The sequence below is a fragment of the Zalophus californianus genome, chromosome 3, assembly GCF_009762305.2.
Source record: "Zalophus californianus isolate mZalCal1 chromosome 3, mZalCal1.pri.v2, whole genome shotgun sequence".
NCBI classification, from domain to species: domain Eukaryota; kingdom Metazoa; phylum Chordata; class Mammalia; order Carnivora; family Otariidae; genus Zalophus; species Zalophus californianus.
In genome coordinates this window covers 174,217,167-174,231,813 of record NC_045597.1, presented here as the reverse complement: position 1 = coordinate 174,231,813, position 14,647 = coordinate 174,217,167, and the positions used below count along the sequence as shown (strand labels likewise).

General features: G+C 47.5%; 1 protein-coding gene across 1 annotated transcript in view; it reads left to right on the top strand.

The window, feature by feature from the left end:
• Positions 1 to 12,751, top strand: part of MARCHF4 (membrane associated ring-CH-type finger 4) — a 106,851-nt gene extending 94,100 nt beyond the window's left edge. Inside the window, exon 4 of the mRNA XM_027589369.2 lies at positions 10,923 to 12,751. Within this exon, the coding sequence (XP_027445170.2) occupies positions 10,923 to 11,290 (368 nt within the window). The 3' untranslated portion in view covers positions 11,291 to 12,751. The remainder of the gene's footprint in view (positions 1 to 10,922) is intronic.
• The last annotated feature ends 1,896 nt before the right edge of the window (positions 12,752 to 14,647 follow it).

Sequence of the window (14,647 nt, the reverse complement as noted above, 5' to 3'; positions counted from 1 at the left end):
AAAAAAAAATGAGGACCTCATCGTTATCACGTTTGTTTTTGACTTGTGAGTGGGATGTGGTCAGGGAAAGAAAGGAGAGCATTTCCGAGATTGTTTCAAATCTTTAAAACTGTGGACTATGGTAATTTACAAAATTATAGAAAATCTTTTGTTAAAGCTTCCTCTGTCTGCTATTCATTGAGGTTCTTTCCTATAATTTAGAGATACCTGGTGCCTGCCGTCTGAGATAAAGGAATTCAAATTCCAATTTATAGTAAGTGGGCAAAGGGTGGGAGCAGCAGGGCTACAAAAACATGATTTTTCAAACTTAATTTTAATTCACATTCACTAAAAAACACTTACCTGGCACAAAGATCCCTTCCTTTCTTCCTTCCCTTGGGCTAGAAAAGACGCCATCTGTCAAACCTTTTAATTCCCTGACTGATAAACTGAAAATATGGGGAGGGCAGCCTGGTACCCCAGAAGAGCCTAGGAAGTAGAAAATCTAGGTCTGAAGACTAGATTTGCCACCACTTCTGTGACCTTGGGCAAGTTACTTCTTTTTATAGTTCAGTTAAGTCCTCTATAACATGAGACGGTTGAACCTGATAACTTGCAAGGTACTTCTAGGTCTGACCTTCTAGGAGTTTGAAATCACTTCCATTGTAAGAAGACGTCATAATTCTCAGAGGCTGACCACTGTGGCAGTGGGGGGATTCCCAATCATGTTGGCTAGACCAAACAACTGATAAGCGTCAGCCATGTAAACGGGGAGGATGATGTCCAATCTGTGTTCCATTAAATGCATATGGCTTATCCAACTCTCCAGATTAACTGTTAACTCATATTCTGCCCACCCCCTGCCTCCCCCAACCGACCAGGGCTTCCTATGCAAGGCCCGCTCTCTCCACCTCTAAATGCTAGCTGCTCGGTAAGTGCAGGTGACTGATTTGGAAGCAGACACGCCAAGTGAGCACTGTCCCCCTCAAAGGAGACCCCTTGGGAGGCACTTCATTTCTTCCAGTGTGCGAACGGGGCTCAAATAGTTTAGGAACACCTCTTGGGAACTATCTTCAGTGCCTACAGCACAGTCTTGGGAATAGCTTCAGGAGTCGCCTGTCTGTCCATTGACAGTGGGTCTATAGCTAGAAAAAAAAAAACAATCTAGTAAATAAGGTGGCTGCTTGAGCCAAGTAATATATTTTGGGGGAAAACATGAAACATGCATATATATTGCATATATATATATATATATATATATATATATATATATATATATATATATATGCATCTGCTGGAGTTACTCTAACTAAATACCCTAACTAAAATACCTGTAGTGCTAGGGTAGGGGCCACAAGCAAAAAGCAGCTTTCGGTTCAATGGGATGTTTATATATATATATATAAAATTTCAGTGGCTTAATGCAGTAGAAGCTCCTGATCAGTGGGGAGGTTCTCCTCCACACAGAGACTCAGGGACCCAGGCTCCTTCCATTTTGTGACCACAGTCCCCTAGGCTTTTGAATCTTTTATTTTCAGCTAATAGAAAATAAGAGCAAGCATGGATAAAGCACACACACACACACACACACACACACACACACACACACACCCCACATACTTTCCCCCTTAGTACCCATTCTTAAACCTCGGCCTGACTCATGCTCACATGCAGTCCTGGTCACCCAGCTCCCCGTGGGTGCAAAGTGGTGAAATGTCATTCTTTCTCAGTGGCAACTCTGTACCAAGGAAGAGAAGAGTGGGGTTTTGGTGGACAGTCAATCATGTCCATCAAAGGTTATGTCATTGAGAAATTTCCAGAAATGCTCTGCACTAGGATAGCCTAAGAAACAATAGCCCAGTTCCCAAGCGTAGTCTTTTTTTTTTTTTTAAGATTTTTAAGATTTTATTTATTTATTTGACACCCACAGAGAGAGAGAGAGCACAAGCAGGGGAAGCAGGAGAGAGAGAAGCAGGCTTCCCTCTGAACAGGGAGCCCAATGCGGGGCTCCATCCCAGGATCCTGGGATCATGACCTGAGCTGAAGGCAGACTCTTAACCAACTGAGCCACCCAGGCACCCCCCAAGGATAGTCTTTTAAAATCCTGGGATTTTAAACTCTTTTTAGATATAGAATTCTGGCACATTTGTTTAAAGAAACTACTTTTGTAACTTTAACATAACTCCCTTAAGATGAAATCATGTGAAACTTATTTCATAATGATGATAATAAAATCATAACTAAAATTTACTATTTGCTATACACCAAACACTGTTAAAAAGTGCTTTATGTGCATTGTCTTATTTACTCCCTACAACTTCACGGTGTAGTTACTATTAAAATGCTCATTTTCCTGATAAAAAAAATTAAGGCTAAGAGGTAATCACCCAAGGTCATACAACTAGAACCCAGTTTCGTCTGATTTCAAAGCCCACATCCTTAACCACTTGGTTATAACGCTGTAACACATTTTTTAAATGCATAGCACAAAAGACATCTTATTGTGAATTGAAATAGAAATTGTATATACAGACTATAAAAAAATTATCTCCTCCATAGCTGCTTTCCCTGGGGGAGCCCACGACCTGGAGCATGGAGGAGGAAGGAGCCCAGACACATGGCACCGTTCTGTTTCAAATGAACCTAAGTTTATGTCCCACTACCTGTACAAGCTGTGTGTCTTTGGGCAAGACACTAAGCCTCTCTGAGCTCAGTTTCTCCTTCGTCAGGTGGAGACAATACCACCTACCTCATGGGATTTCTGTGAGATGTAGACTATATTTGCAAAGCCCTTTTAGAGCAACAGAACATAGGAAGCATTCCCTAAGTACTGCCATCACCATCACCTTCATTACCATGACCTGCACCATCATCGCCCAGAGTGCCTGAGAAATGCAATTCTGTCTGTGTCTTTCCAGATAGTGATAGCTCTGAGCTTTTAGAGAACCGCCACAGGAAAAATAAAAAAAAAAAACCCACAGTATCTTGGGACATAGCTTCATGCACACACTTCCAGGAATGAACCCGTCACTTGTACCAATGCCCGGATATTTGGGGCTCCAGGAATATTTCTCTTCCCTACCCAGTCCTACTGAGTTAAGCTCATTCATTCATTTCAAGGAGTCTCAGCACTCTTAATGATTTTCTAGCCAAGGTCTTCTCACAGGTCTCTGCAATGCCTTGAGTGGGCAGAGGGGCCGGGATGATTCTGGCTCTGATATGTTTAGAGACATCCTGGACAGCTTGACCAAGGTCAACCAGTCCAGCAAGGACCCTGCTGGGAAGGGAATTCTAATAGAAGTCGCCTCCAAGGCGACAGCCCCTCTCTGGACACTGGCAAGGCATCAATGGGATGGAAACACAAGAGGAAGGTGGCTTTGCTTCACCCACATTGAAAGCTTTCAGTGTCCTCTGTCTTTTGGGTCTTTATTGCTGAAAGAGTAACCCAAACTAAGCCCCAAAGCATCTGGGTCAAGGTGAGCCTGCCCAAAGGAGGCCCATGGATCCATATCTCACCACCTCCTCAGAGGGGCTCCCAGGAGCACAGCCTGGCTACACTTGCGAGGGGCATGAAGCTATGACCGTGGAGATGGCCAATACCATCTCATGACAGCACCTCCTAACCCTCGGCCCCCCAACACTAGCTGGTTAGATTGATTTCTTTCCCACGCTTGCCGGATAAGTTCTTCAGTGCAGGTTCTGACAGGGCTGGGCCCTCGAGGGGTAGCATCGGGAAGCTGAGCTTGGCAGTGGTGGGGCTTCAGGGTGAAGTCTTGCCCCACAGCTGTCTGACAGCAGGTGACTCTGCAGGCGGGGAGCATCCCTCCCCCGGCACTGCTGAAGGCTCTTGGTGGTGGGAGAGGAGACGGGAGTGGAGGCTGGTCACCACATCTGCAGAATCAGTTGGCCCCTAGAGCTCCTCTCAGCTCCAGCATCTTATTCATCTACAAACAGTGACTCAGACTGAGGATTGGGAAGGGCAGTTAGGAGTCGGAAGAGCAGGTGTTTGCGCTCGGGAAGGGAGTTGGCGATAAAGGAGGAGGAAAAGATACGAGTGGGCTTCTTCTGTCCTATAACTTCTACCCCCACCCCCACAATAATCAATATCACATGGCTCTGCATGTTAAATGTGTGCCTGGCACAGCACCAAGCAAGAGCACACCGGACTCATTACCTCCTTTAATCTCCTAACAACCTGTAAGCAAGGAGGTATCAGTCCCAGTTTACTGAAGAAGAACCTGAGGCTTGGGAAGAGGAAATAACTTGCCTAAAATCCACAGGGCGAGTAAGTGGCAGACACTCTGAATGTCCAGTGCGTGTTCATTGGCGAGGTGCCTCTGAACTGTGGGACCCAAAGTACTCTGAGTCTAGAAGGGAAATATCCATTTCTTTAGTTGCCTCACATTTCCATGTCTGTCCCATCTGGAGCTAGAGTATTTTTTAAAATTACCCATAGCTCTTGGGGCCTCTGGGTGGCTCAGTGGGTTGAGCATCTGACTTGGTTTCGGCTCAGGTCACGATCTCAAGATGGTGAGATCGAGCCCCGAGTCGGGCTCCATGCTCAGTGGGGAGTCTGCTTGGGATTCTTTCTCTCTCTCCCCTTTGTCCCTCCCCTCCGCTTGTACTCTCTCTCTCTCTCTCTCTCTCTCAAATAAATAAAACTTTTAAAAAAGTACCTTTAACTCTTTATTTGACCAAAAGTTAGACCCTTCCATGAGGCAGTAGGCCAGAATAAGGACCATGTTCTAGGCAGTGCTACTCAAGTGTGTGGTCCACACACAGGCAGCATCGGCTTAGGAACGCAAATCCTTAGGCCTCATCCAAGACCTACTGATTCAGACTCTCTGGAGGTAGAGCCCGGGAATCCGTGTTTTAATAAGCTCCTTGGCTGATTCTGATGCATACTAAAGTTTAAGAAGCACTGTTGTAGACTTGTCTGTAACTTTTTTGCCACTTAAATCAGGATACCTGCAGGAGATGAGAGGTGGGAAGGAAGATTTGGACATTGCTGAGGGGACCAGAAGCTTCTCTGCAGACTTCTCAGTTACCCTTGGCCTGTTAACTCCATATGTGATAAGAACCAGTTTTTTTGTTCCATCACAGGTGTTCAGAGAAGCAAATAGTAGGTACTCAGGAAATATTACCTAAATAGAATTAAATTGTATCTCACTGCTTTGGACACAGCAAGAGCCAATGGGCAGAATTCAGCAGGGCAGGATTGGGATGCTGATCCCAACCAAGGATTGAGGACTCCCTGAGAGCCCTGGGTCAGTGGTGGGTTAGGGGCAGGAGGAGCCAAGCAGACAGGACCACCCACTCACAGTGGCCACCTTCCCTCCCTCCTTGTGGGCTAACCAAAGGGCCACTTCAGCAGGAGGCCAGTGGGAAGAGATATGATGGCAAGCAAAGTGTTCTGAGAGTTATGGAGCCTCCGGCGATGTGAGGAAGAGTTGCCCCCAAAGGTGGAGAGATGTCAGGGAGATGAAGGTGGCAATTTTCTGGAACTGGATTTCCCACAAATACAGCCCAGGATTGGCCACCTTGTAGGTGGTTATGAGGTCACTGTTAAATGAAACAGAAAACACCAGAGAAGGACCCAATCAAAACATACTGAATTTCTGGTACTGCCATGCATTCTAATGGGCCATCTTCTTCTATTGCTTCTCTGCCTCCCTTCACCAATAGCTTGCTTTCTTCCTATTCTAATTTCAGCCTCTATCTCCATCCACCACCATTTCTAACCCAACCTCTCTTCCTTCCTTCCTTCCTTCTCTTCAACTTCCCTATTTTCACCTGTCCCAATCAGATGAGCCCTACCCACCTTCCTCCGTTTTTGTTTTGTTTGTTTTGTTTTTATTCTGCCATCCAAGGAATCAATAAGTAATTTGTAGAACAGGAAGCAGAGGGAGAGCTAAGGGGAGTGGATGGGAATGAGGTAGTTGTGCTTTTCCCGTTTTTGCCCAACAAGCATTATCCACAAAAACAGGTGCACCTTCCCCCCTTCAGCCATCTATTCATTAAAGTGGTTTAATTACTTCCTGAACACTAGACAGTTAGATAATTAGAAGGCGGCATTCAGACCAAAATTTTAAGCCACCCTCTTCAATCAGGGTAAAATTGTCTGATCGAGAAGCTAATTAAGAATCAAGTGTAGTGGCTGTTATTGGAAAGAGTTAGTTTGGGGCTTCAAAAGATTCTGCTTCTCTCTCCCCGAGGTCCCCATCTCCTCCATCATCAGCAAGGCTTTGTTAAGCTCCAGCTACTGTGTTGGCTGCCCAACCCTCAACCATTCCTGGTCTCTGTCCTCAAGGGGCTAACAGTCCAGGGAAAAGAGCATTGCAATGTTCAGATAGGCTTGTGGAAATAATGAACACAGGACACATATTCACAAGGTTGAAGGAAGTGACTGGGGCAGGGTGATGAGACAGGGGGCAGAGAGGTCTCCTTGTTCAGGGTTGGGCAGGCCATATGAAGGGGTCCATTGGTGGTCTTTGGGAGATTTATGAACCCCTAGATTCGTCTGTGTGGTTTTTGTTCCAGGGAGATGGTCCTTAGCTTTCATCAGATCCTCAAAGTGGCACATGACCCAAGAGATTAGGAACAACTGGGCCACAGGGAGACTGTCTCTCTAAGGAACACTTGGAAACTTGTTGCCAGAGGGCAATCTCAGGAGCTGTTGTCACACTAGAGGAAAGAGTGCCAGTGGGTGGCTACCTTGTCTCATAGAATCACAGTATGTTCAAGGTTGGAGAAGCTTTGAGATGTTTCCATTCCGTCTCTGCTTGACACCGAGGAGGCTGAAGTGACTCATGGCTATTTGCTCCTGTGAGTCAGCTCTTCCTCACCCCCCACCCCCCACCCCCGCCCCCGAGGCCAGGCCGTCAGCCACCCCTCCACTGACAGCTGCTGCAGGGTGAACGCCCAGTCTTCTCACTCCCCATCACGGGGCCCAGCCCCCCAGACCACCCTCATGATATGGACAATTACCACTTTCCTATTGTGCACTTTCCTTAACTGGCCCCATCTTCCCAGCCCTTCCTCCGGACCTCATGGTCCATCACTAGCAACTTCTTCTGTGAGTGTTCCTTTCACTGAAACAGCTATCTTCTGAGGACACTGTTTCTTGCTGTCTCAAGTGGTAGCTGCTTTTTCTCCCATATACTGTATTCTACAGGGCCTGGAGGTAAGGTCCACATCCTCTTTGCTCCCCATTACTGCTTCCAAACCGCCTCTCTTCCCTTATCCTTCAGAAGTCCCAGCCCCTTGCAGTGCATGCATCATATTTGACTTCCCCTTTCCCCTTCTTTATGCTATTGGCTGCTGGCTGCCTACTCACTCCTCACATTCCTAGGGGCCCCTGGTTCATACTCTCCCTCCCACCATTCCTGTCTTTAGCGTCTCTGTGATCAGTGGCTCTCAGCAGAGGTGGTACCATCTCCTAGGGGCATTTTGCAAATCTCCGAGGTTTTTTGTTTGTTTTCTAATGTAGTTGTGCCCCAGAATTTGTTTTGAAATTTATATTGCTTAGTTATAAATGACTTCTCCTGTTGTTGTTGTTGTTGTTGTTTTAACGTTATCTGTTTAGGGCATTTTTTTAAAAAAAGAAATCATGGTAGCTTATTTTATCTTGTGAATTTCACTTCAGGATAAGTAAGAAAGGGGATATTACACTATATTTGTTTTAAAAGGGGGCATTTGGTCTGATAGCACTGAGGATGGTTGATGCAGATAATCTGTCCAACTCCTTGGCTACCTCATTACTCCACAGGCCTTTTCCTTTAGCCCATCTCAGCCCCTGCCCAAGCAGACATTCCCTAGACCTCATCATCACCAAGAACCACACCACTTCCAAAGTCTGGGTTTAAACATCCTACTCTCTGAGCATCACTCCCCTTCGCCGTCCTTGTAGATCACTGACTCTAGCAATTCTGTAACTTCAAAGAGACCTCTTGGCATTGACCCGATCACTTTCCATTTTTCCTGATCCCTTTTGTGTATCACTTTCCTTCTCCCCAGCCTAGACTCCATGGGCCAGTGTGATAACCACTCCCTTGCAAACATCCATAATTCCCATTGTCCTCTCTTATGTCTCGCTTGCCTGAGAAAAGTCCATACTGATTAAACTCAACTTTCCTACTCCATAAGTGCACCTAGAAGGCAGTTGAGGGTATGGAGAAAAGCCGCACAACTCATTTCAAATTTGTGGCCACAAATATCAAATGGACACTCAACACTGTCAGACAGTTCTTTTACATCTCCTTTGTAAATTCAGTCTCCCATTTTCCACCGTAATCATGTCCCACTTTTTCTTCTCTCCACAAATCTTCAACACTTCCTCCTGCATCCCTTCCATCTTCGCTAATGACATAGAAGAGACAGAGGCACTTGGCTGAGAACTACCTGATTTTCACAGCTACCATCCTCCCTCCACTTGTGCTTACTAAGCCAATGGCACTCCTCATTCCAGCTGAGCTGCCCTTTCAATGGAATTTGAGAGTTAGTACACTCTCTTTCTTGAAACACATTCTTCTCTAGACTTCTGGGTCTACACACTTGCTGGTCTTGCTTCTATACCACTTATTGCTCCTTTAGAGCCTCCTTTGCCGGCTCGACCTCCACCAAACCTCTATACATGAGAAGGCCCAGGAATCTGTCATTGGCCCCCTTCTCTTATCTGTCTACCTTCTCTCCCCAGGAGATCTGGGCCATTCCTAAGGCTTCAGATTCTACCTCTACACTGAGGACTTATACCTCCTGGGCAGACCTCTCCCTAACCTCAGACTCATATGTCCAACTGCCCACCTGGACCTTCCAGTGAGATTTCTATCAGACATCTTAAATTACCATAACCAAAATACAACTATTAATCACTGTGGTGGGCTGGATAATGGCCCCCAAAGACATCCAGGTCCTAATCCCTGGAAACTGTTAATCTTACCTTATATGGCAAAAGGGACTTGAAGATGTGAGTAATTTAAGAATCGTGACATAGGGAGAGAATCCTGGATTATTTGGGCAGACCCAATGCAATCACAAGTGTTCTTATAAGAGCGAGGCAGAGAGAGACATTGACAGAAGAGTAGGAGATATGACATTGGACAAAGAGGTGGAGCGATGTAGGGAAGAGACAGGTAATGCAGGCGACTTCTAGAAGCTTAAAGGCAAGGAGATGAATCCTCCTCTCAAAGCCACCAGAAAGAACCAGTCCTCTGACACCTTCACTTTAGACTTCTGTCTCCAGAACTATAAGAGAATACATGTGTGTTATTTTAAGCCACTGTGTGGTCATTTGTTACAGCAGCAATAGGAAACTGATATAGTCATGACCACAGCCACACAAATTCATACCCCCTACCCTCCCGCTGTCCACGTATTAGTAAATGGCACGGCCACGAAAAGCTCCTGAGCTGTCCAGATTTTTCTCTTGACTCACACCTTACCTGTCAGCAAGTCTGTGAGCACTACCTCTACATATACCCTGACCACACAATTTCTCACAGAATCCACTGCTACAACCCTAGTCTAGGCCACCATCCCTTCCTGCTTGAATCACTACATCCCTTCTTGCTTGAATCACTACATCACTTCCTGCTTGAATCACTACATCACTTCCTGCTTGAATCACTACATCACTTCCTGCTTGAATCGCTACATCCCTTCCTGCTTGAATCACTACATCACTTCCTGCTTGGTCCCCTGCTCTTATTCGTTTCCCTCATCCAGTTCCACAGGATCGAGAATGAACTTTCTGAAAGGTAAACCAGATCACATCACCCCGTCCCTCCCATTAAAACCCTTCAGGGGCTTCCCATTATACTTAGGATAAAATAAAAATCCCTTGCCTTGGCCTATAAGGCCTTATCATATTGACCTCTGCCCTACCTTATCTCTTTGTACTTCCCACTCATCACTGCACCCTGGCCACACTGACCTTCTTCCTGACCCATGTGCATTCCGTTCCCACCTGCTGACCTTCACACTTGCAGTTCCTATCACTAACATGCCCCTCTGCAGATCTTTGCATGGTCCCCTCCTCATCATTAACATGTCAATGTAAATATCACCTCCCCGCAAAAGGCCTTTCCTGCCTCCCTCTTGATAAAGCAGGACCCTCAGTGTCTGCAGCCAGTTTCTATTTAACCCTATTTTATCTTCCTTGTAGCATTTGTCAGCACCTAAGATAGTCTCATGGGTTTGGTTATGTGTTGGCTTCGTGTCTCTCCACTAGAATATCAGCTCTGGGAAGGCAGGACTCTGGTGTCCTGCTCACTGCACCAGCCCCAGTGCCTGGAACAGAGTAGGCACATAACCCATCTTGATCTGCCTGGTTGTGTGGCGTGGCTTCTTTCTGGCTCTACACTGCTTCTGGCCAGTATAGCTGGGTCCAAGTCCTCTCTCCCAGGGGTGTAGTCCAGTAGCACTGGGCTATTTGTTAAGTAGCAGAGAGTTAACCAGTGGAATTCCAGACATCATTTGGCAGGTACGGAATGCCCATAGTCCTGTTCATGGTGCCTTTGAGAGCACACGGTTCATTCAACATCTGCCAAGTGCCAGGTGCCACGGCTAACGTGGTAGAGGGAGGAAAATACATTTCTACCATGCCTCAGTGGATGATGATTTGGGGTTTTGTCAAGCCAAGAAGTGGGAGAGGTGGAGGAAAGGTAGGCAAAGGCGTTGCCCGTAGGCACGCAACCGTTTCATGAACTAGGTATGGCGGCCTTTCACCTTCCCCTTCTGAGGACACATAGATCCTAGGAATACAGGGATGGTAGCCCTGTGGCTCAGAGCTGAAAGGGAGGTTTGAAAAGAACAAGTCAAACCCACAACAAATCCAGCTGGCTCCAACTTCTCTCTCAGTAGATACGCGCAGGGAGACAGTTTTTCCGGCAGTGACCTTCGGTCTCTTACTCGGCCTTTGCTTTCCTCTCTCCCTGGCGCCACAGGTCTCATCGTGCACGAGGGACCCTCCGTGTACCGCATCTTTAAACGCTGGCAGGCTGTCAACCAGCAGTGGAAAGTGCTAAACTATGACAAGACGAAAGACCTGGAGGATCAAAAGTCGGGAGGCAGGACAAACCCCCGGACCTCCTCAGCCACCCAGGCTAATGCCCCCTCCTCGGAAGAGGAAGCTGGGGGCACCCCGGGCCCTGAAGAAGGCCCTGCCCGGGTGGCCAGCCATCCCTCAGGCCCTCTGTCCGATCACCACTGTGCTTACACCATCCTGCACATCTTGAGTCACTTACGACCTCATGAACCGCGGAGCCCCCAGGGCGGGAGCCGGGAGCTCGTCATGAGGGTCACAACAGTGTGAGAGGAGACACCTGAAAGGGAGGCTGTGACCTTGCACAGAGATGGGGAGGCGGGGCCGGGAAGGGGCTGGGCCGGGCGGGGCCGCAGTCTGGGGAGCAGGTGTGGGGAGGCCAGGGGGCACCCCAGGGGCCAGAGCAGAGGGCAGGCAGAGGGCGGTGGGTCTTGAGGGGGCCCTGGAGGCAGAATCAGAGCTGGAGTGAGTGAGGCTGGTGTCCAAAGAGCTTTTGTGATTCCAATCAGTCAAGCCCCGTCTCCCACAAGAGCAAGAACTCCAGGACAAACTCAACAAGGAAGTGCAATCCAGCCGGAACTGAAGGAAACACAACAACAATCCTGGATGTGCCCATGCACAAAACACCTGGGAGAAGTGGGGGCTGGGCGAAGTGGGGGCTGGGGGAAGGCACAGCCGGTGAGTTGGTGGTGGTGGTGCCCCTGTGTGCACCAGGGCTGGGGAGGAAAAATGCAAAGGGTGCACGAAGGAAAAGCACTGTGGCCTGCCTTGTTTTCCCCTCGAGTTTGCTTTTGTTTCTCCCGGGGCTGTGTTTGGGGCCGTGGTGGGGAGGGAGAGGGATGGGTGTGGGCTGGCAAGGATGACAGGCAGCATTGGTGGCCCCTGGGCTCATCTGGGTGGGCAGGATTCCTGACTCAGATGGCTTTAGGGACTCTGGGGTCCTGTGCAGGGAGGGAGATGTTGGAGTGAGCCCCCAGAGGGACAGCGATTTCAGCTTCTCCCAATTTCAGAGGGGTTCAAAGAGGGCTTAGGTTTGGAGATGGGTGTCTTTTCGTGCCCTTGTTACTTTATTTTATGGTGGTTTGGCTCAAAGATGTTTACAGGAAACACACACACAACTAGAGAAAAGTACAGATTTCCCATGGGCATCTCAAGCACAGTCCTGCTGCTGTGGCTTCAGCCTTCAAAACTGTCAATCCAGGAGTGACTTTCCCGACTCCCCAACCCTGCCCGTGGCCAGGACACGCTCAATGTCATGCCTTCTCCTGATTTGGAGCATGCAGAGACCCAGGGCCCCCCAAGGGCAGAGCACTTCCCACCCAGGGTCTCCCAGGATAGCTGCTGCAGCGGATGAGAGGAAGTTGGCTGGACATGCCCCCCAGGAGTGGAGTGGAGACCAATCTAAGTATTCCCTGCAAGTTGGGACCCTCCCCCGAGGGCAGTCATCCCTCAGTGCTACAAACTCCCTGGTCCCTCCCATGCAGCTAGGCAGGGTGCTGGGACCCTGGTAGGGAGCACTGCCCTTGAGCCTGCCTGCTGGCTCCTGGGACCTTGCCAGGAAGACCACAGGGGGGTGGTCACCTGCAGAGTTTCCCATTGTCAATGCACAATGGCCGTGCCATCCATGGGTATTAAAGGGACACTGTCAAGTACTTTTTTAAACTAGTTTTTAGGGTTTTTTAAAACTCTCTGTTGTTTGTATTATTCTCTTAAAAGCTTGAAAATAAAATTTCTTTCCCTATCATTAGTGTCCTTTTCCATACGGGAGTTTTTCCTTCCTTCCTCCAGCTGACCCTCTGTGGCATCGTGTTGACTCCCCTCTCTTCGTCGGCTCCACCCTGAGTGTCTTCTTCCTTGCAAGAAATCAGTTTTCTCTGAGGGCCCAGAGGGGGCAGGTGTGTGTGTGTGTGTGTGTGTGTGTGTGTGTGTGTGTGTGTGAACCAGTGGTCCTGACCTCTCCCTGGCCTCCCAGCAGATGGATTCCTTCAAGTCAAAAAAGAGAACCAGCTCCCAAACTCTCCTAAGTTTCTGCCCAGGACTCCTAGAAGCAAAGACCATTAGTGCTCCAGGAAATCTGGAGAGATTTTTACCCCATCAGGTCATTTCAGAGAAGCTGAGACAACCACAGCAAAGAGGTGTGTTAGGACCTCATTCCCCTGACAGTTTTCCGTTGAATATCAGAAAAAAGCCCCCAGGGCAGTGCTCTGCAACAGGGCTTGCTTGCACATCTCACCAGGCAGCAGACCCTTCCTCCCTTCAACTTGCCTGGGTCCCCTCTGCCCCAGGCCAGCAGTCGGTCAGGCAATGTCCTCAGCAGGGTGTACACGGGCTTAGGAAGGTTCCTCCCTTAATGAAGCTCACGATCCAACAGGTCAGACAAGAAATAATAATTGGCAAGAGACCAAAGAATGCATACAAGGAAAACATACAAGCAAGAGAAAACCATCAAAATGGTACAAGTAACTCATGTAGTGTCTACTTCTCCATGCGTTCTAGGAATGGGCCAGTCTAATTCAATATTTATGGAAAATGTCAATGTGTTAGATAGACTATCTATTTCCAAAAAAATATCAGAATGCAACAAAATACGCTTGTGTTTTGGTCAAAACTATAGAGGTCATCATGCCATCTTTTTTTGGTGATTCACAGGACACTTCAGAATCTTATGGCCATTTGGGGTCATTCAGAAGATGCTATACTGAATAAGAGGTGATTGATGAGCAGTTCTAAGAGCATTCTGGAGTTTGTTGGGTCTTGTTTACTGCCAGGACCTACAGTAGTACCTGGCACACAGTAGGTGCTTAATAAATATTCTGAATGAGGGGCACCTGGGTGGCTCAGTCAGTTAAGCATCCGACTTTTGATTTCAACTCAGGACATGATCTCAGGGTGGTGAGATTGAGCCCCACATTGGGCTCTATGTTCAGCAGGGAGTCTGCTTGAGATTCTCTTTCTCTCCTTCTCCCTTTACCCACCCCCTCCATTCTCTCTCTCAAATAAATAAATCTTAAAAATTTTTTTCTTAAAAAATTTTTTTTAAAAATATTCTGAATGAGTAAAACACTCCTGGAAGAATACAGGAGTACCTTCAGCATGCTGGAAACATGCCGCCTCCTTTGTCAACTCACACTAGCTCTCAAGATCAATCATGGAATAGAAAAGAAATGCCATCTTTTGACTTCTCCACCCAATAGGATGGTAAATTCCCTGTGCCTTGGGAAATGGAACTTACGGGTACAAAAATGAATGGATTGGGTTTTTATATTTTACATGCATCTCTGGGGAGCGAGAGAAGGGCACCCTGACAACCAGAGACCATTGCCCCCTGCCAAATGGGCAAATCACCCTTCATGCCACCAGACAAATGTCTAGACTTCAGAGAATTCACAGCATGTCATCTGCAAGTATGGCCCCATGCATGGGACAAGATACTAGCTAATACCTAATGCTCTCAGTATGTGCCAGGCACCAAGTTAACTACTGTATATGTATCAACACATTTCATACTCCAACAACTGATGAAGCAGATACCATTATTATCTTCATTTTACAGATGTGGACACTGAGGCAAAGAGGTGAAGTAACTAGCCCATAATCAGACAGAATTCAATTCCAGGCAATCCACTC